We start from the raw sequence: 19,823 nt of genomic DNA on the forward strand, positions 1-19,823 counted from the left end.
TTTTAACTTTTTAAATATGTGTTTTTTTAAATTTTTTTTTTTTTTTTTTTGGTATGTGATATTTACAAACTTACAGTCCTAACACCTTGTAGGAATGATTGTGTGTGAAGGAAAGAAAACCTAAACTCACTGCAGCCTGAAATATTACATGCAACCACAGGAAAAAGGGGGAGAAAAGAGTGATGGGGGAGGAGACTGTTTTCCTGGGGAAAAATAGGGTAGCATCAACATTATGAAGATATTAAATGACTAAAAGTAATTGGGTGTCTGAGATAAGGATGGATGCTTTGCCATCTGCATCATGTAACTAACATCCATCTAAATATCTCTAGTCAAGCTATCCCAGAGGACATAGAATTAAAATAAAATTATGCCACATGACTAGCAGTTTGTGGGCAGAAGAAGGAGATGAGGCAGTGTCCTAAGGCTTGGGTAAAAACCTCGCAACAGATCTACTCCAAGGGGAAAAGCACCTACTCTGGAGGACTCCCTACTTCGCTGTGCAGGGCATTGCATCCAGCAGTGCCACGGACCAACCGGAGATGCGTTAGCAGTGTGCTCAGCCCCTTCCTCTATGCATAGTTTTCTGATGCTTAACATCCCTTTTTGCACATAAATTGGAGCCTGTGCCTGCTGATGTCACCTCTTCTGTCCACATGGGGAGATTCGAGGAATGGGGAAAAGGGAGCAGGTATATTTGTGTGTAGGTAAGGGAGAGCTACCTAGTGTTGCCCGCCACTGAGGGGGAACCGGTGCACACCAGATTGAATCTGGGAATAACTGGAACAAGTTGCCTTGGATGCTTTTTGACTCCTCTTAGGCTGCACAGTTAAAGCCAGAACTGGTACTAAACAGTCCTGGCATGTGGAGGATGGGGAGAATGTAACTGAGACCCAGCAACTCAAAACCAGAATCGCCTCTTCATTTCCTTAAAAGTTTGCAAAGACTGTGCTGATTCTCGTGGCCATCCCATCTTGCCAAATGTCCTGGACTTCAACTTTTTTTACTAAGTGCCCTCCATTGATACCCTGGGATGACAACACACTGCTTTCAAACTAGCTTTCCAATGCAACTGCGCAATAATGTGTGGACAAGCCAGACTCCAACCCTGGGGAACCCTCTCTGATCGCTGGCTGTACCCACAGCAACATCTTCGTAGCAACCCTGAGAAGTTGGCCTGGTCCACACAGCCCGGAGCCTGCAAGCTACCCTGCCATGGCAATGTGGAAGATGAGATATTCTCAATAAGGATACCACTTTCAGCATCAGTCTGCCAGGGGAGCTGTTATAAACAGCAGGGAATAAAAACATGATTCTAAAAATTATGAGAAAAGACTTGACAGTGTCCTTCTTCAGAGGCAGTTTGAAAAATCCGCACAATAACTGCACAGCCAGAGAAATCCATCTTCTGAATAAAGGCAGTGTAGTCAGCTATTTCAAAATAAAAGACAGATAGCAAGGACTGGCTGGCTCAGGAATTTAATAATAATGAGATATGAAGCCATTCACCCCTAGGTCACCAGTACAAATCCTGCCCAAGCTGGGAATAATTGGAAGCTATTACCCTCTGAGGCATATTTGCTGCTGCCTGGGAAATTAGTTGGGGAACCTGTTGGGCCAGTAACTACATGAACGAAATTTTGAGGTATTGCCACCAGCATCTACCACCAGCCCTCCCAGTGCCACTGGGCTGGCAGCAGCAGTTCCTCTGCCTTCCTCATCAGCTCCTCTGCAATGCTGTGACCTGTTTGTTCTGGCTTTGCTCCCACCTAAGCCCACCCTGTGCATATCTGTACCCCTTCTTTCAGGCGCTGAAAGACCCCACCTTGGCAGCCCGCAAGGATTTCCAGAGGGAGGCAGAGCTGCTCACCAACCTGCAGCATGAGCACATCGTCAAGTTTTACGGCGTCTGTGGTGACGGTGACCCACTCATCATGGTCTTCGAGTACATGAAGCATGGTGACCTGAACAAGTTCCTGAGGTATGTGTGAAGGAGGGCATGGGAGATGCTGTGCAACCGTGCTGCAACCTCAGTGTAGGTTGTTATAGATCTGTGGTGCACCAGTGACACCTTTACTGCGTGGATGCTGGTGGGCTCTGTAATGAGAGCTGGTTGTTCCAAGGGCAGCTTGGAGGAGATGATGGTCCTCACCAGATCTGGTGCTTTATTAGCCCTACCCCAACATTTCCTCATAGGTAGTCCCAGGGATAGTCCTTGTGAGCTACAGTAACCAGACTTTCCTTCTCCCACCCCAGCAAGTTTGAAGCCGCAGGAAGCATGGCTGCAATCCCTCTCTGCCCTGTGGTGGTAAAAGGACATGAAGCCATGGCTGTCAGCAGCTCCAAGTCCCATAAACCCAGCAAAGCCATGCCCTGCTGAAACAGGAAGGCCACTAGCCATCACTCCCCATGTCACATAGCTCCTGGTTCAATAGCACAAGAACCAAAATATTCCTTGGAGAAACTTGCTGGAGTCCTTGGTCTGATTGGTATCCTGAGCATTTACTGATCTCTAGTTCTCATTCCTATATTCAGAAAAGACCTGAGAAATGTTGGAGGAGCCTCAGGTGTTGCCTGTGGAGTTCATCCCTGGTACTTGTTCCCTAAACATCATCAGACAGAGATCCTGACTGAGACATCCTAATATCCTAACCTGTGGCACCATGCTACTCCAGAAGCTAGGCAAGGCCTGACGAAGTGCCGTAATTGCCTTCCCTGCCTCTAGAGAGACGCAAATTACTGAAGCCCCCCCGCCCCCATCATCATTCAGCCATTTCATCAGCACAAGGCAGATCATTTGTGTGCCCTGAATCCGCCAGCGATGAGGGGCAGGGAAGCAACTGTGGGAGGATGTTTGTGGTGCTGTTCTCCCACGATACAGAAATTACACTCTGAAACCTGCGTGCAAGTGGAGTGGTACTTACCTCTTGAAATAATTAGTAGTTTTATTTCTCAGTGTTTAGAAAATTGGACCCTTGATATTTTCCTGTTTTGACTGCTAAGTGTGAACGTGATTGCGGCAGGAACAAGAAGCTTGAGCACAGCAGGTCTAGATGTGGGGTTGGGATACACTCAGCGATTATTTTTCCACCATTACAGTCAGTTTCTGACCACGAAACATAGGTCCTTCCCTGAGGTTTTCATTTCTAAGCAATCACCTACACCAGAAGAGCTATGGGAAAGGAACCCAGAGGTTTCTTCTTTCCTCTGCCAAGCAGTGCCAACCTGTCTGCAGCTCCCTTGGGGCGTTCACGGGTCAGTGGCTGAACTGGGAACATCCCTGCGTTGGTTTCCCTCTTCATTTTGGCATAGTTGTGGGTAGATTGAATATGATTTTATAGCTCAGTTCCTCTCTCAGGCTCTGGATAGATGACATCCTTGGCAAGGTAGGATGAGTGAAGGCTGATGCTACACTACCTTTGCAGAACTTCTCAGACCCATCTTCAAGGGGGAGCAGCCGTGGTTACCCTAGGACCCTCTCTTGTGGTACCCTGTCTTGCAGGGGCTCGGCAACCTCCCAGCAGCAGTGGATTGGGTGCTGCCAACTGGCATGAAACCGTGCATTGGTCTGAAATGGTGTTTTAGCGGAGATCAGAGATGCAGTGTTAAGGACAGTGCCTCAGCCTTGTGACTGAAGGAAGGCATTCTAAAAAAGAGCATGAGAGACTGCATTCTTGAAGTGCTTCACAAGAAAAACCAGAAAATTGACCCATCTTTTTTCCTGGCAGAACCAGCAACCTTAGTCTTCTTAGACATTACAGCTGAGGCGTAGCCTCCTTCACTGCTCTAGTTGGCCTCCCAAACAGTATAGTCCAAAACAGGCACTCTCACTGTCTCAGAGGGATGTCTCATGCCCACTTCCAATACCTTGTGGAATTGGTTCACACAACAGTGTGCTCCTAAGGCTGATATCATGCTGGAGCCATGGAACCCCTCATCCCCATGTCCCAACCCTGCCTTGGGACACGTCTGAGAAACTTATGCCCTGGGAGGCCAAGGCTTGTCCCAGTGTCACTGGAGAAGAAATTGTTGTTGTATTGTCTTTGGCCTTTATGAAGGAAAAGAAACTTTCCAGATGTGTGGTCCCTTGGATTGCAGCCTCTCATCTTCCAGTTGCATTCAGCTGCCAGCTTCTCCTCATGCAGCTGTGAAGCAAGCAGCTACAAGCTCCCTTCTCTGCATGTTGGTGTGTGATAGGCAGTGAAATCCTTTTGTGTCCCAAAAGAAGCTGGCTTTTGGGACAAGGGAGCTTATACCCGACAAACAGGAACTCAAAATGCCTAAGGAGGCAAGTCTTGGGCTTTGTTTGTCAGGTCAGCTATCTGCTGGTGGGAAACTCTGGAGGATGGGGGGCTGCAAGGGGGTCAGAGAGGGCTGGTGTTGCAGGAGTGCCTGGCATCCCCCAGCAAGCAGCAGTTTTTATTGTGGCATGATTCACCCAGCCCATAGCGAGAGACAGTTGCTCCCAGGCACTAGAGGCCAGGGACACTGGGAGTCCGTAAGAGACACTCAGATGGACTTTTCCCAGTTTAACTGCAGAAATTGGAAAAGCGGTAAAATGGAAGAGGCTCACTTTAGACCCAGTCTCCTAGAGAAAAGTACAATAAATAAATTCCCCTAAGTGTATTTAGACTTCTGTGTACTTCCCAGAGAAGAGAGAGAATTTTGGTGGTCTGTAAAATTAACTGGTGTGGCAAGGGGAGAACTAGGATCGACACCTACCAGCTGGGTGAGAGGTGGCATGCATTGGGATGGCTCTAAAACCTCCCAGGGCCCCCGCGTGTAAGACCATTGCTGGTGGTGCAACAACTTACTCTGCTCTCCACGCCAGGGGAAACTGCAATCATGGTGTCCTGGCTAACAGAAAAGGGATAGTGAAAAGATCCTGCCGTGGAGAAATAGAGGCATTGCTCTCCAGGGAGCATGGCATCCTTAGGGCTGGTGTACACGGGGGCTGGAGACTGCCCAGAGGTTGTGTGCCTGGCAAGGCTCGGTGGTCCCCGGCACACAGACTCGCTGCTCGGGGGTCTGCAGCAACCTCCTTCCCTCTCTGCTCACCGAATATCTACATCGCTTCCTCCCTTTCCTTCTGTCACTGGTTTTCTAGCTTTTGTTTTCTGCCTGTGACAGCAGCAAATTTGAAGTAGGGATATTTGCACATTGCCGTTACAGACCCTCTTTGCAGTCGATGGTAAGTTGTTGCCATTTGCTGTTAACTCAGACAGGCAATAGATTTTGTTAGAAAAGTTGCAAAGTTCTGAGGTTTTTGTGTCAGCACTTCCAGTGAAGCAGCCCCACAGTCAGGACTGTCTTGGGATAGAAAGAAGAATTTCAGCAGAGGAAGCCAGAGGGGTGATTTTCTTCCCCACGCTGACAAAAACCTCCATCGCTCCATAATGGAAAAAAAACCCAAGAGTTCTTTAACAGGGGGTCCACCCAATTTTATGGCCTCTCTGTAAAGCTGAATTAAACCCCTTTTCCCAGGAAAAGATGGGCAGACCCTTCTCATATTCCCTGTAGGCTTCTTGAAACAACTGAATGTATTAATATCCTTCCTGTTAATCTCATAAATGTGTTGATACTTCTTCCTTCTGGACTGTAACCATGTGGGATGGAGAAAGGGGGAGAGGGAAGTGTATATATTGTATAGGACATACCGAGATGTGTCCTATACAGTAGGATGTACAAAGAGCCAGCAGAATAAAGGTGTTGGCTGACCATTTTTTAAACATTACCTGTTTCCTTTAGACACAAGACATTACTTTGGGGGCCATTATTGTATTTGAAAAAGGTGGCAGTAATGAGATAGTAATATATCCTTCACTTCTCACCTAGGAATGTTCACCTTTGATGACAACAGGTATCAACTGCAGCTAAATATGGTGTAACTGCAAGGCATGACTGGTACAAACTGTCCAGCACAGCTTTAGAAGCTATTGTTTGTCCTGCTTTGCTGGTTTTAGCTAACCTGCTTAGCCCTGGCTCAGCTTCACCTGCTGTTGACATCTGTTGTCACCACCAGGTAATTTCCTGGGGTAAACCCAACTGTGGGCTGTTTAAATAAGACATCAAGCAGTCGTTTCTGCATAGACTCTTCTGTGGGTCTTCCTTGCCCTCAGCAGCTCTTCCAATGGGCTACTGCTCCCACCATGCCCACCAGCCTCCAAGATGCCTCCAGCAGCCCCAGCCCTACTGCCCGCAGTGCTGCTCCCAGCCAGCTCATTCCACATTCACTGCAGCATCACTCACTCATGGCTCCCAAAAACCACTCTTGGCTCCTCAGCATCCATTTCTGAAGTTCCTCTCCTCTTCCAGCTGTCCTTTCTACCAGGAGGGGACATTCAGAGCCATGTTCCCAGTGGCAGGGCAGCAGGAGGCAGCTAAAGAGAGGGGCATTTGAAAAACTATTGGTTGAACCCCAAACACCTGGATGCTAATCCCTTTGGTGTACCCTCAAGCTCAGCAGATCAATTTGGGAACAGAGACAAAGGAGGGAAACAATTTGGATCTTGTTGTGGGTTGTTCAATCCCCTGTCAAGAAGGAGGGAAAGCTCTGTATGTGCAATTTCAATTTGCTGTCTCTGTGTGGGGTTACTGCTGATGACAGGGGTGACATGCCAAGAACCATTTCAAAGAGAACAGTATGAAAGCCTCAGAGGAAATGCTGTACTGTATCTTAGTCACAAGGAGGAAGGTCACAGCAAAATCTCTTGCCTTTCCCTAAACATGAGGGCTTTTGTTATTCCACCTTCACACAGGCTACCACATGGTGAGCTCTACCAGGGGAAGCGACATCACAGAGGGAGCATGGCAAAGACAGGCTTGGTACACAGCAAGGAAGGGGACTAAAAAGAGGACAGAACAGGAATGAGACTGACCTTAAGTCCTGCATTTGCAATGCACTTGGTTCAGCAAGGTATTTGCTTTTGATGCCCAGGATGTTCTCTGCATCTGCTGACATCCAGGTCTAACCTTTGCACCTGTACTCGTGCCTTCACAGTTCACAGTATCTGTGTTACCTCTGGGATAGCTCACGATATAAAAGATATTTTCCAGGGATGAAGCTGCTGGTGTTCCTCTGAAACCTTTTCTGTGATCTCTAGCTGTACTGATATCCATCAGGGGGCGGTTGTTTGGTGATATGGTGTTTGGAGGAAATAGAGGAGGCTGTTCGGGATTAATAAAGAGACTACGTAGCAAGAATATGATGGCTGTGGAAGAAAAGGGGATGATATCTCTGTGAAGGTTTCCAAGGTGTAAGAATTAACTGGAGCAAACATGTAAATATCTGGAGGCTCATTGGTTTTGCACAGGTCTTGATAGAGAAGGATTTCCATGTTGCATCAAGCCATCGGTCCCTCTGTCCTGGCAGTCTGTCTCCATTTGTGGCCATAAGAGGTTGCTTGCAGTAGAGTACAGATAGGATAAGGACACATGGCACCCACTCCCCCACCAAATGTTCCCCAACCTCCTATTCTCTTAAGCTTTTCTTTTTTCTTACCACTGGAGCTGTGTGTACATCCTCACAGTGCAGAGTTGGGGGCTAGTCTCCACTCCAGCAGGAACAGCGACCGTGTGGGATTCCTATCTCCTGGTCACTTTTGAGACCCAACTCTATGCTTTTTGCTTCTTCCTCCCTATAGGGCACATGGCCCAGATGCTATGATCCTCGTGGATGGGCAGCCTCGACAAGCCAAAGGGGAGCTAGGGCTATCCCAGATGCTCCACATCGCTAGCCAGATCGCCTCTGGAATGGTGTACCTTGCCTCCCAGCACTTTGTCCATAGAGACCTGGCCACCAGGAACTGCTTGGTCGGAGCCAACCTGCTGGTGAAGATTGGAGACTTTGGGATGTCAAGAGATGTCTACAGCACTGATTACTACAGGGTAAGGCAGCTCCAGCGGCAGTCTGATGCTCAGAGCAAAGGGAGACTAGGAAATGTTACAGTAATTCAGTTTTTGGAGCTCTTGGGCTCACTCGCTTGGTTATGTCCTCATTGAAACATGTGCACAGATGTCAATCTGGCATCCCTGAACCACCGTCCTTACTCCTTTTCAGTCCCAGGCATGCTTGTAGCTCAGACATCCATGCAGATGCCTACACACAGAGCTCTCTGTGATACCCCAGCACACAGTCATACGCTTTGGGATGGCTCTGAAGTCATCCCATTCTTACTTCCTCCCTATTTTTTTCTCCCTCTTTTTTGAAGACATTGATAAATTAAAGGTAATCTAAAGAGATGACAAAGACTTCAGGCTGTGACCTCTGGTGTTAGATTAAAGAAACTTAATACAGGGACCTAGAGAAAAAGCCACTGAAAGACTGACTGATAAGTGCATAAAATACGGAAGAGGAAATAATAGGCAATTTAGGTTTGACCTCAAAACACTTTTTTCCAGCAGGGTCATTATTTAGACAATGGAATAATTTGCCAGAGGTAGGTTGCTGAGGGCCTGTCATTAAAGAAGTTCAGGAAGCAACTAGATAAAAACGCCTGGGTTTAGTGCAGAGGCTAATCCTGCACTCGTCTCTGGGGATGGACTCAATGAGTCAGGAAAAAAGCCTTTTCTTCTGTGATTTGTGCTCCCACTGTCCCCTTGTCTTGCACACTCCTTTCGTACCTGTCTGCGCTGCCCTGTCTGCCCGGGGTGGGAGCCTCCCTGGGGGCACAGCGTGTTTCTCACCCTTCCTCAGCTACAGGAGAAGCTGTGATGTGCAAAGCATTTGAAGCACACTGGAGTAGGCATTTGTCGCCAGGCCATCCACCAGCAGGGAAGGGCTTTTTAGGCTAAGGAGCAGTGGTTTCTAGCCTGATGCTTGGACTAAGGCTGGTTTCTTTCTGGTTACAATGTGGATATTTGGCTTTGAGGATTATTTCTATGAGCTACCTGAGAAAGGGTTGACCTATGGTCTTCAGTGATTTAAAAGATTTTCCTTATGTGATAAGCAGCTGCCAAGTGGAGTTACTGTGTCGAGGAAGAGGAAAAATGTGATCAGATTTCTGCTGAGACATATCACCTCTCAAAGCCCAGGACATTGGCTTATCACTGAGTTTAATTACCAGTGACGAAATCGATCTTCACTGTGCAATACAAAAGCCCATGTTGGGAAAAGGTCTGGGTGCAGTTACTGGGCAGTGATGAGGGAGGAGGTGGCTACAGTCCCATCACTGCTGAAACTTCAGGAAGGAGCAAGTAGGAAAGAGAAAAGCCCAAGGGAGGATGAGAAGCAGCCCATGCAATTACCCATGTTCTTGCCTGCCTCCTTTCCTTCAGCCATATTAGACCTACACCAACCACAGTCAGTGTCACACTGCTTGAGACAATCCCAGCCGAGCTTGTGTCCCTGCAGCACAGCGAGCTCTCTATGCAATGGGAGAATTTGCTGCTGTTGACATCTGAAGGCTGGGAGGGCCCCCAAGGACTGAGAATTGAGATGATCTCCAGAGGTCAGTTCACTGTTGTGGGATTTTATGTCTTCTCTGTGGTGGTGTCCTGTAGACCTCATCCTGTCTGTGCAAAACGCTTTGCTGAGGATTGCTCCATGCTATCTTGTGCAGTCTCGTAGGGTTTTTTAGTGGATTTTTCTCTACTAACACAAATTGCCATGCACGACCAAAGTAATCACTAGTTAGCACCTGATTACCAGAGCAAGAGCTGAGCTTTAGACCAGCATGGCGTTGTGTTCTTAGTTGATTTTCCTTTCTCTGTTTTCACTGGTGTTTGGTACTTTTAAAACTCTTGTTCAGTAAGTCAATGCTCTGCATGCATGGAAACCTTTTCTCTGTTACAGTCCAAAGAAGTGTCCTAGCAAAATAAGGTTCTGATTGCCCATATTTACATTGGCGACATGAGGGGCAGAGTGTTTACGTGACTTGCCCAAGGCCAAAGCAGGATTTGGTGGCAGAGCTGGGAAGACCATCCAGACCATACACTCCCTCAGCAAAGAGCAGAAGTCCAGAGGCCAAGTGTCCTTCATCCCCTCTTCAGCCACAGCCCAATCACACTCCTCCCAGCATATGAGAAGAACCCAGATAGGTTCATTTCTCAATCTCCTTCTCTCATCACTACCTTGTGGGACATGTTTACCAGGAGAGCACATGAAGACGATCTCATTATTCACCCTTCTGGTGCACTCACATGTGTCACTCCTGTGACAGTCTCTGTCCTTCCCCATCCACCACTATCTCGTACCTGTCCTCTCCTCTCCCTCTGCCTTTGCACAGCACCACTGCGTTAATTCTCTGCAAGAACTGGTGTGAGCCTTGCTATCTCTGGACTGCAAAATTTATTTGTTTTCTATGTGGCAACCTGCACTTCCAAGTTCCCTACAAACCAGAGTAGTAAACCCTTTGAACGGAAACCTGCTTATGACACTAATGAAGCCACATGGGGCTTATGTGAATTGACTGTATTAGACTTTTAACTCTGGTAAGAAGAAGCATTCACCTACTCCTGCAAACATAGGTGAGAAAAACTGTATGGCTTCACAACAGTTGTGCATTTATGCTCTTTCTTGCAATTTTAATTCCTAACATCCCTTGCATGAAAATTGGCCCTTCAAGGCTCCTGAGACAATGCTTTTGAGTGCACAGACCTATCGAAAAATATACCAAGGTACCCCAAGTGAGGGCTTTTGAATGGATACAAATGAGGTTAAGTGTGAGAACCAACCTGCTCCTGGGTCTCACCTATGGAAGGTGTAAATGTGGCTGAAGAACTGAACTTTGAAACTCTTTGGTGCTGTCCCTGATCACATCTACAATGCGCTTGGTGAAATTCCCAAGTCTGATTCTCAATGTTTGTGCACAGCAGCTCTCTCCTGTTGACAGACTGATGTTCCCACCAGTAGGACCTGGAACAAAGTTCTGCTTTAGGCAGTTTCTAGAAAATATTTCTTGGTGTGTCCAAGCTGCAACCTCGGGACAATACTGTAATTTGTCATTTTCTGGGAACGCCGTGAAGGATTCCACCTCAAAGCTGACACAAAGTGACAGATCTGGAGCTCTCTGCAAGCAGACTCTTCAATCTGCTGGGTCCCCATGTTTGCTCCTGCCCAGGCCCCATGAGCATGGATAACTGGCCATGTGGATACGTGAGTGTGTTCCAGGCTGAGGATTAGCTCCTAGCCATTTCCTTTCTTTCCCATTTTTAATCTTTTAAAACAAAGAACACCATCTGGCTCCTGCATTTGTGGGATGCAAAAGTGCGTTAACAAAGGTGAACTGCTTAATTTCCTGTTACACTTTTGGATACAGAAAACAAACATTTGCTTAACAAAAGCAGCAGAGAGGCTTGTTTCCCCTCTTCACAAGACTCTCCATGCTCTGCCTGAAGACAAATGCGTCCTTTTCCTTGTGCATCACAGAGGGATCCCATCAGCTGTTGCCTTTAAACCTTCTTTCAACAAGACAGGATGGCGAGAAGATGGTTGTGAAGGTGTAGGTGGTGGGGAGAGGGGAAACAGCATCTGATTAGAAAGCGGAGGGAAGTGGAGGGACTGGGGAGATGGGGAGAAGTAGCCCAGCTTTTGTGTGAAGAGTAAAGGCGGGGATGCTGAAGAAGCATTTCTGTGATGTGTTGTGTAATGTGCTGTGCCATCTTTGGTGTGGGTCTCTGTGGGAAGGCAGAATGGAATATATCCATATTGGAGAGAAAAGATTTGGGCGGATTTCATTTTCCTTGTTGTTTTCTTTAAAAAAACCCATGTGAGTAGGCGATTTTTTAGGTCTGATTCAGGATCATGACAGCAGGTGATGGGACACTGCAGGTCAGGGACACTGTGCCTCAGCCGAGATGAGTGTGGCATGGACACTGCAGCAAGTCAGGCACAGGGTGCCTGTGCAGTGCTCCCCCGGGGAGCAGGAGGCTATCACGGTGGGTGGGGGGGGTTGTTCAGAACTGGGGACATCACCAGGGCTGTGCTTAGGACTCCCAGCTGCTCTTTCACCCAGCAGTCTGGAGGTTGGTTGCTCCCAGAGCCCTTCTGTGGTTCCGAACTCACCGGTGCTCCAGTAAAATCCAGACTATTTTCCTTTTGTCCCGCCAAATGCATAATTCAATTCCAAAACAAAATCATGTGGCAGCTGCCCAGGGAAAGGGCAGTGTTTCTTCATCTTTAGAAGAGAACAGTCTTAAATCATAGTCAACAGTCCTTAATAACTTCCAAGGTAATGTCCTGACATGGGTGGGACATCAGCAGTGAAGACACATTTTGAGCAAAGGAAGGATTTATGTAGGCATTAAACCTCATTAAGACATCCCTCTGTCCAGATCTGTGTCCTACCCTTCTCGCATCCAGCCCCAAATCCTGGACTGGGCTTGAAACCTCTTGGGGATTTAGCTCCATCCTTTACCAGATGTCTATCCTGAGTGTTCTCCTGATCACAGTTCATCGTGCAGAGGACACCTGCTTGTCAAAAAAGACACATACAGGATTTGCAAAGGGCTCTGAGAATACGGTTCTATTTCCAGCAACACAGAGCTAAACATAATAACAAAAAATGCTCCCTGTTTCTGTGTTCTCACCACTCTGGAGCATTGTTTGGATTTGGGAAAGACACGGTTTGCAGGAAGAAGTAATATCTTTTAACAGAACACAAGATATTGTTGAAGGGTGAAAAAAGAATGAATTTTAGACACACAAGCCTTCTCTGAGCTTTTTTTTTTTTTTTCAGTAGTATCAGTTGGTTTAATAAAAGATTAATATCTCTTCCTATGAACCTTGGCTCTCGCATCCTTAGACCATCAGAACCAAAACAACATTTCTGCTACGACTTTGGCCCTAGGTCAGTGTTCTTTAAAAAGTCTAGGATCCCTCTGGCAGATGCCTCCTCCTCTGAAGCATGAAAGTTTACTGTGTAAACACTTTCTTTCTTCCCTTTCTTTAAAATGGCCAGTAAAAACCCTATATTCTTGATAATTTTCAATACTCATTGTCAGGTTGCTTTCTGATGATGATCTTCCATCTAGACCAGCTCTTACTTTAGCTGATTTCCTCTGGAATTCAAAATTGTTTTCTTTCTCCTGGGTACAGTCTGTTATTTTTCCAGTGAAGTTTCCATGCAAGTAATAGATCACTGAGGTTTAGCAGCTGCCTGGGTCATGCTCCTTTGGAGGCTCATTCAGCATGGCAGATAAGACTAATAGACAAGCCTTACACTGAAAGTAGACTTAGTCTGACCCACACTCCTAGATAGAGGGTCCCTAAAAGATCACACCATTATTGAATGGTGCTCCATTCCCACCAGCTTTGAACTCTTTGTAGAGGTTTAGCTGTACTCTCCGATGAGTTTTTTTTGTGCATCTTTGCCAGGGCCCCTTAATGCTTGTGTGTATCCTTCAGCTGTACAACATCCGCTTTCATGTCCCCTGATGCTCTCTTTGTCGCTTTGCTGTCCATCTCGTGCAGCATGTTTGCAGCATGTTTACAGCATGGGAGATCAATCCCAGCAGAGGGAAACTGCTGCCCAGCCCTGTTAGCACCAGGAAGGAGCCCTGCAATGACTGTGCTAGGGCCCTGCACCATTGCCTGCGAAGGGGAATGCCAACAGGCAGAGGGGAGGAAAACACTCTCTGAATTTCTGTCATCTGGGATACAGTACTGACTCACTTTGACGTAAAAAAAAAGCTGCCATTCTCAGGTTTTACAGTAGACCCAGTGTACACTGGCAGTAGTCAGCTTGGACAGAGAGCGAGCCAGGCTCCATGCACCCAGACCGTATGCTTGGGCTCTGCTTTGACACTGATGGGTTGGGGAAAGCAAGCTCAGTCCCTGGCCATGCTGACTGTTGTGTGGGACCTTGTGTAGATAGTACAATGTGTGTGCCACGTTCAGCTTTCAACATCAGCACCATTTCCAGCACCTAAGTGCTGTGCAAATGCTAAGCAGCTGAGCATCACCTTTTGTCTCTTCTACCCCTTCTTTGAGGTGAAAAATATAATGTGCTGCTCTCTCTCCATCCTTTCTGCTTGGGTATTGGGAAGGTTTCATATCTGTAAATATATGTTCCACTATAGGAAAGGACTTAGAAAGGAAAACTACTTTAATTTTCTCCTGTACTGAGTGGGATCCTGAAGAACATGACTTGCTTTCTCACACCTATGTAAGTAAGGGCAAAAAAGTCTCATAGTGACCTGAAGATGTGACCTGCAGACCCCTAGTACTGATACAGATGGGCCAGCCAAGCAGAGCCATAGTCTTGCTACGTGCAGGAGCCCGTGTCTGCTGTTGAAAATATTACATGCCCTTCTCAGCATCTTGTTTACCCTATGTGTCCCATCACCCCAATCCCTGATTTGTTATTTCTTTCCTTGTTTTCATTGCCGTTGCTCCCCCTAAACAACACCTGTATGCCACAGGAGGTGTGGATGGCTCATACCATGGTGCCTCACAACTGCCCTGACTGGTGGTTCGCAGGCAAAAGAACCAATTTCCCCTTAACTTGCAGTAGGGCTGGAAATGGGAGGTGAAGGAACGGCTCAATGTGGGTGCGTGGGTTAAGTGTCTCTGTGCCTGTCCTGGTGTGTTCTGCGTGCAGGAAAAGTCAGTGTGGTATTGAACGTGCTGGTCTTTGATATCTCTGTGGCTCTTATAAAAACCTCTGCAAATTGAATTTGCGGCACAGTTCCTTATCTCCTGAAAGGAAGATGTAACAGCATCATCTTGTGTTTTAGACAGATATTTTTCCTCAACACTTCCCCATTTCTACACTGAGGGAAAAACAAATGTTGACTCACTCTGAGTTTTTTCCCCCCTTCCTCCTGTTTGAAACATTAAGAGCCCTTCACACAAAGCAGCTCAAGTGCAGAAGAATTAATTGGGGAAATTAGGTTGTGTTGTATTCCTGGCATTTTCTCAGAAATGGTAATTGCCCTAATTTTCCACCCTGCCAAGACCTCCACTCGCACCCTGTTTCCCCCCCTCCCCTTTTCCTCAATGTCTACCTGTCTTTCTCCTGCTTGAGTTGCTGTTTTCATGCTGTTGCCATTTATTTCATTCCAGTAATGAGAGGGATGTGGCAGGTGAAGAGCTCTCACAATCTGGCGACATCTTCTTTGAAGCACAGACACAAAAGAGCAGTTTGTTTTGGGGAATTAAAAACTCCCTGCTATGGTACTTGACTTCCATACTGACCTCTTCTCCTGCTTGGAATATGTTGCTGCTGCATTGCAAGTCATTTGGCTCAGACTTTTTGTTCAATATAGTCTCAATATTCACCCAAACACTGACCTCCATTCTTAACCCCTCTATGTTTCCCCTAAATCCTCACACACTTACTGACAGTTAATCAAACTTATCATCTTTCAATCAAAGCTCAGCCCATTCCCAGGCATTTGAATTGAGGCTTTTGCTTTCACCCAACCATTGGACTGAGCTCCAGAGAGCTGGGAGTTCAGAGCCTTTCAGTTTAGGTTCCTGGTGTTTTTTAACACCTGACCTTCCATTTGCAGAGGTCATGGTTGTAGCCAAATAGGGAGGAACTGTTTGTTGTTCAGTATTTCCTGACCTAAAATACCTGGTGATGTACACGTCAGGTTCAGATCCAACGGAGATGCTACAGTGGGTAGAAAAGTGATGGGACTCTTTGTCTCAGGATGTGGAAGATGCCAACAGCTGAGATGGGTTGAAAAAGCGATTGAACAGAGTTGTAAAAGCAAGGTAATCTATCAGGGGCTATCAGGCACAAAATACATCTATTTCAGAAAATCTCTGTGCCGCTGATTATTGAGGACTGGAGGATATTGTGGGACATAGGCTGTCGGCTCTTCTGTTTCCATACTCTGCCCTGTGCATCTCTGACTGAGGTCAGGGTTCCAGCTGACTGGACTTTGGCTGCCCTTGAAAGCTATCCAGGCTGATCTCTGCTTTCCTGGAAGCTGGAGAGAGTAATGGGAGTAACCAGTCAAATGCTGGACCCAGGTGAGTGGTAGTGAAAGGTCGGGAAAGGTGGGGAGCATCCCCAAACCTCAGTATGATCAGAAAAAGAGCTGAAGGCAGAGAAGTTATAAGCCAGTTTAGTGGGAGCATGGATAAACTATGCGTCGCTTCAAGACAAACTGAAGATCTCCCTAGTAAAATTAAGATGCAAATATCTTCATCACTCTCTGTAATTAAGATGTTTGCATGGAAAGAAACCATTGCCTTTCTTTTTTCCTCCTGATTCCTCCATGGTCAGAGTTTCTGCAGGCTTTCCTCTCTTGATCCCCCGTTTCATAGTCCTGCCTCTCACAGCCGCAGCGAGCTCCTTCTCCATGCCAGCTGGATGGAGAAAGCCCCTATTTGCAAGCAGCTGTCTTTAATAAACAGGCTGTTTAGGGCTAGGCTGTCAAAGAGAGCATGTTCTATGTACAATCAAGAGGCGACGATGCACAAAATTGCACATACACACACACAAAATAAGAATATTTTCTCGGTGTGTGTTGAGCTTTGAACGCTTAAGTGATTCCTCCTCTCTCTTTCCCATCCAATTATGCAGACAACACATGATAAGATTGCTAAAGGAATTAGTGAGGGAAATCTTTACACTGCCTAATCAATATTGTTCTGCTCAGTACAAGGCATGTCCCTGCCTCTGGCCTCAGTCATGTTCTCATTTGCCCTCTGAAAACACGAGTTCACCTTCTCACGATTTGGGCTGTGGTGAGCAAGAGGGAAAACAGCAGCATGTCCGTTGAAAATGTTTGTAGTTACAGAGTTTCTTCCTTGCACTGATAAAAAAAAAACAAACCAGATGTAATACAGCCTGGCCAAAACTGCATTTCAGGGTTTCAAAGAGGCTTGCTGTGCAGGCCAGAAAGACCTTTCGTCTCTTTCAATCGTATGGCCTTACAGAAATGGTCAGCAACCTTATAAGCAAAGACACTGGATGATGATTTTTCTGAGCATCACTGAGGCAAGACGCCAGATTTTATGGGCCACTAGACTGATCCAGTATAGCAAATCCTGTGTTCCACTGTGGATTCTGGGACCAAATTATCAATTAATGTGAAGCATTAAAAAAATCCAAATCCCTTTTAGTTCCCTGCAGTCATTAGTGACAAGATACAATATCTATAGCTCAAATGCTTTGCCAGCATCCCCTGGCAGCAAGGCAGAAACTCCACTCCTATTTTTTCCAATACATACAAGGAAAACATATGAGATCAGTGGTTTTTACAGTCAGATTCAGCTGCCTCTTCATATTTACTTAGATGGAGGAATAAATCAGGTTTGGGTTACTCTTTCGGTTAGTTATTTGTTATTGGAATAAATGCATGGTAATAGATCTGACAGAGGAAGATGTTTCTCTTTCAGCTCTGTGTTTGAGGTAGAATTTGCTTTGTTCTGCACTTTATTATATTGATGTTTTTTTTCCACTGCTGGATGACTTCATTTGCTCTGCTTCTTTCCAATGTCCATACCTCTGCCACAGCTGGCTTTAGGATGTGGCTTGATGCAATACATCTCTCTTTCCTTTTTCCCTAACTGTAACATTGTAATGCAGAGGCAATTTAAACAACCATCATGAAACAATTTTCTAAGCCTTTCCCCCACCCATTTCCTACCTCAACTTTTTGGGAAGGGAGGCAAGTCAGTCATTCGCAGGGCAATTCCCCAAGCAGAATGAGCTGTCGGCTACATTTAGCAGCTCAATTTTCAGCTCTGGTGCAGGGTGGGAAGGCGCCCAGGGTAAGGACTAGCTGGACACACCCCGAGGCCGTATTTTTGATATTCCCCAGGCAGCTGTCAGCCTGAGCTCCTAAGCAGCACAGCCAAAGTCTCCTCCCCAACCACCGTGCTCACCAACTGCCCTTTCATCTTGGGATTTTGTCTCCTTTTTGGCCCAGTGGGAACACAAACACCATACTAGAAAGCCAGCAGACCTTATGCTTGTCATTCCCTCTTAATTTGCACACTGAGAACCCTACCCCCTTCTCCTCCCTCCCATTCCCCAAATCTTTCCTACTCTGATACATGGGAAAAAGTAGTGCTGTATTTTGTGCTCCATCATTTTGCTTCCCTTGTCCCCTCCCAAGGTTCAGTTTTGGAAGCGCTGGCAGGTTTGCGGGTGATGGGAAGCTGTGGGATGAGGTTTTTTTTCTTCCTCCTCCAACCTGCGACACTACTGATGGGACAAAGGCTTTTGGGGAAGCGTAGGGTGATGTACCAGCTGTTTCACTGGGACATTTGGCCAATGATGCTCTTAACTCTGGCTAACCTGAGCTTGCTTGAGTAAAGACCTCAGGCCTGGGTCTTGTTCTGCTGGCAGAGGCAGATGAGTCCCTGCACTGTGCCCAGGAGTGCTGCTGATGGGCAAGGAGCAGGGTACTTGTGTACCAGATACAGAGGAACCGCTCAAGCCTCCTAAAATTCTCCTGTCTGGAGAGGGACTTTGGGTCCCACAAGGGATGTGACTTCACAGTCCAATGAGAAGTTTCAGGAGGCTGAGCCCCCCCTTGACCCTTGCCCAGCTCCCTCTCTCTCCACACTGGCACAGGTGGTGGTCTGGGGTGCAATGTGGTGGTGATCAGGGCCAGAGGGTCTCACCTGTCCCGTGCCCTCGCAGCAAGGGTTGTGCAGTGTTGGGGTGTTGCAGCCAGTGAAAGACATACGGTTCAGTTAAAGACATACCCTTTCCCTTCTTGTCCCCTTGCTTCATCCCCCCCCCATCCCTCCCTCCCTCTCTCACCCTTCCCTTCTCTTCTGTTTGTCTCCTTCTCTTGTTTTCACCCATTCACTGTCAGGAAGGGCCGCGTCCGAAGGGCCAGTTCAGCGCAGCGTGGCAGCGACAGAGACTGGCACCGCCGGCAGCTGCAACAGTGAGTGGATCTCGACCCCTGGGGCAGCTGGAAGCGGGGGACTGGTGCTGCTTGAGCATGAAATGACACATGGGGTTGAGCGGCTTTGGGACTAGGTCGGGTCTAGTGTGTTTGGCAGCGAAGGGGCTCTCGTGTGTGATGGGAACTGCACGTTTCTACTATAGCAGCTCTCTGGGGCTTGTCTGTATGGTGAGATAATATGGGATGAATGTACAAGTCCTCAGTGCAATCTTCCTCTGTGGATGTTCAGGCTGTGTCTGCACTAGTGGACAGCGTGGGCCATCCTCTGGCTCTGATGGCAGCGAGTGCAGCGTGGTTTGTCTCCGTGCAGCTAAAGCAGGGTGGCATTTGCCCTGCTCACCAGGGACTGTCCCTGACTTGTGTTGTCATCTCAACAGCTGTTTGGTTGCTGTCAAATTGACATGGAGTAAAACCAGACTATTTGAACAGCTGGACCATCACATGCCAGCCCTGACGCCTTCTGTCTGCTAGTACAGACACAGCCTCGGTGTCTGACTGGTTGGGCACTTGCAGCTGCAATTGAGTGGATGTCAACCGTCACTGCCCCACTGCTCCTCCCATCCCTTGCCCGGAGCAGCGGCAGCGAGGGACTGGTGTGAGTTTGATGCTCTGGCAGTGCAAAGAAGTTTGAGTTTGCCAAGGTGATGGCTGATGGGAGCCCTGCGAGCCAGCTGAGGGCTGGTAACACCTCTCTTCACTGTGCCTTCCCTCCCACAGAGGCGAGCCACCATCCCCTTGTGCTCACTGCATGCTGGAGCCTCTGTGTAGGGATACTTAGCCTGGTGGGTCCCCAGCTGTCACAGCATTGCAGAAGCCACCACCAGCAAGCTGCAAGGCTGCTGGAGGCATGCTGCAGAAGCCTGTGAGAGGGGCAAATGTTGAACTTGAGCGTCCTGTGGGATTTTGCTGCTGGCACACAAGGAAGTGCTCTGTTGATCCAGAAAGTTGGGAAGGCTTTGCTTAAGTCTGTTTTGGAAACGGATCAAGCCAATCCACCCAAA

At 47.4% G+C, this 19,823-nt stretch overlaps 1 protein-coding gene across 1 annotated transcript in view; it reads left to right on the forward strand.

The window, feature by feature from the left end:
* NTRK3 (neurotrophic tyrosine kinase, receptor, type 3) overlaps positions 1 to 19,823 on the forward strand; it is a 96,863-nt gene that overhangs the window by 57,170 nt on the left and 19,870 nt on the right. Inside the window, exons 3-5 of the mRNA XM_009701998.1 lie at positions 1,809 to 1,981; positions 7,644 to 7,887; positions 18,727 to 18,801. Coding sequence (XP_009700300.1) covers positions 1,809 to 1,981; positions 7,644 to 7,887; positions 18,727 to 18,801 — 492 coding nt within the window. The remainder of the gene's footprint in view (positions 1 to 1,808; positions 1,982 to 7,643; positions 7,888 to 18,726; positions 18,802 to 19,823) is intronic.

Source organism: Cariama cristata, unplaced genomic scaffold (genome assembly GCF_000690535.1).
Source record: "Cariama cristata isolate BGI_N322 unplaced genomic scaffold, ASM69053v1 scaffold9836, whole genome shotgun sequence".
NCBI lineage: Eukaryota > Metazoa > Chordata > Aves > Cariamiformes > Cariamidae > Cariama > Cariama cristata.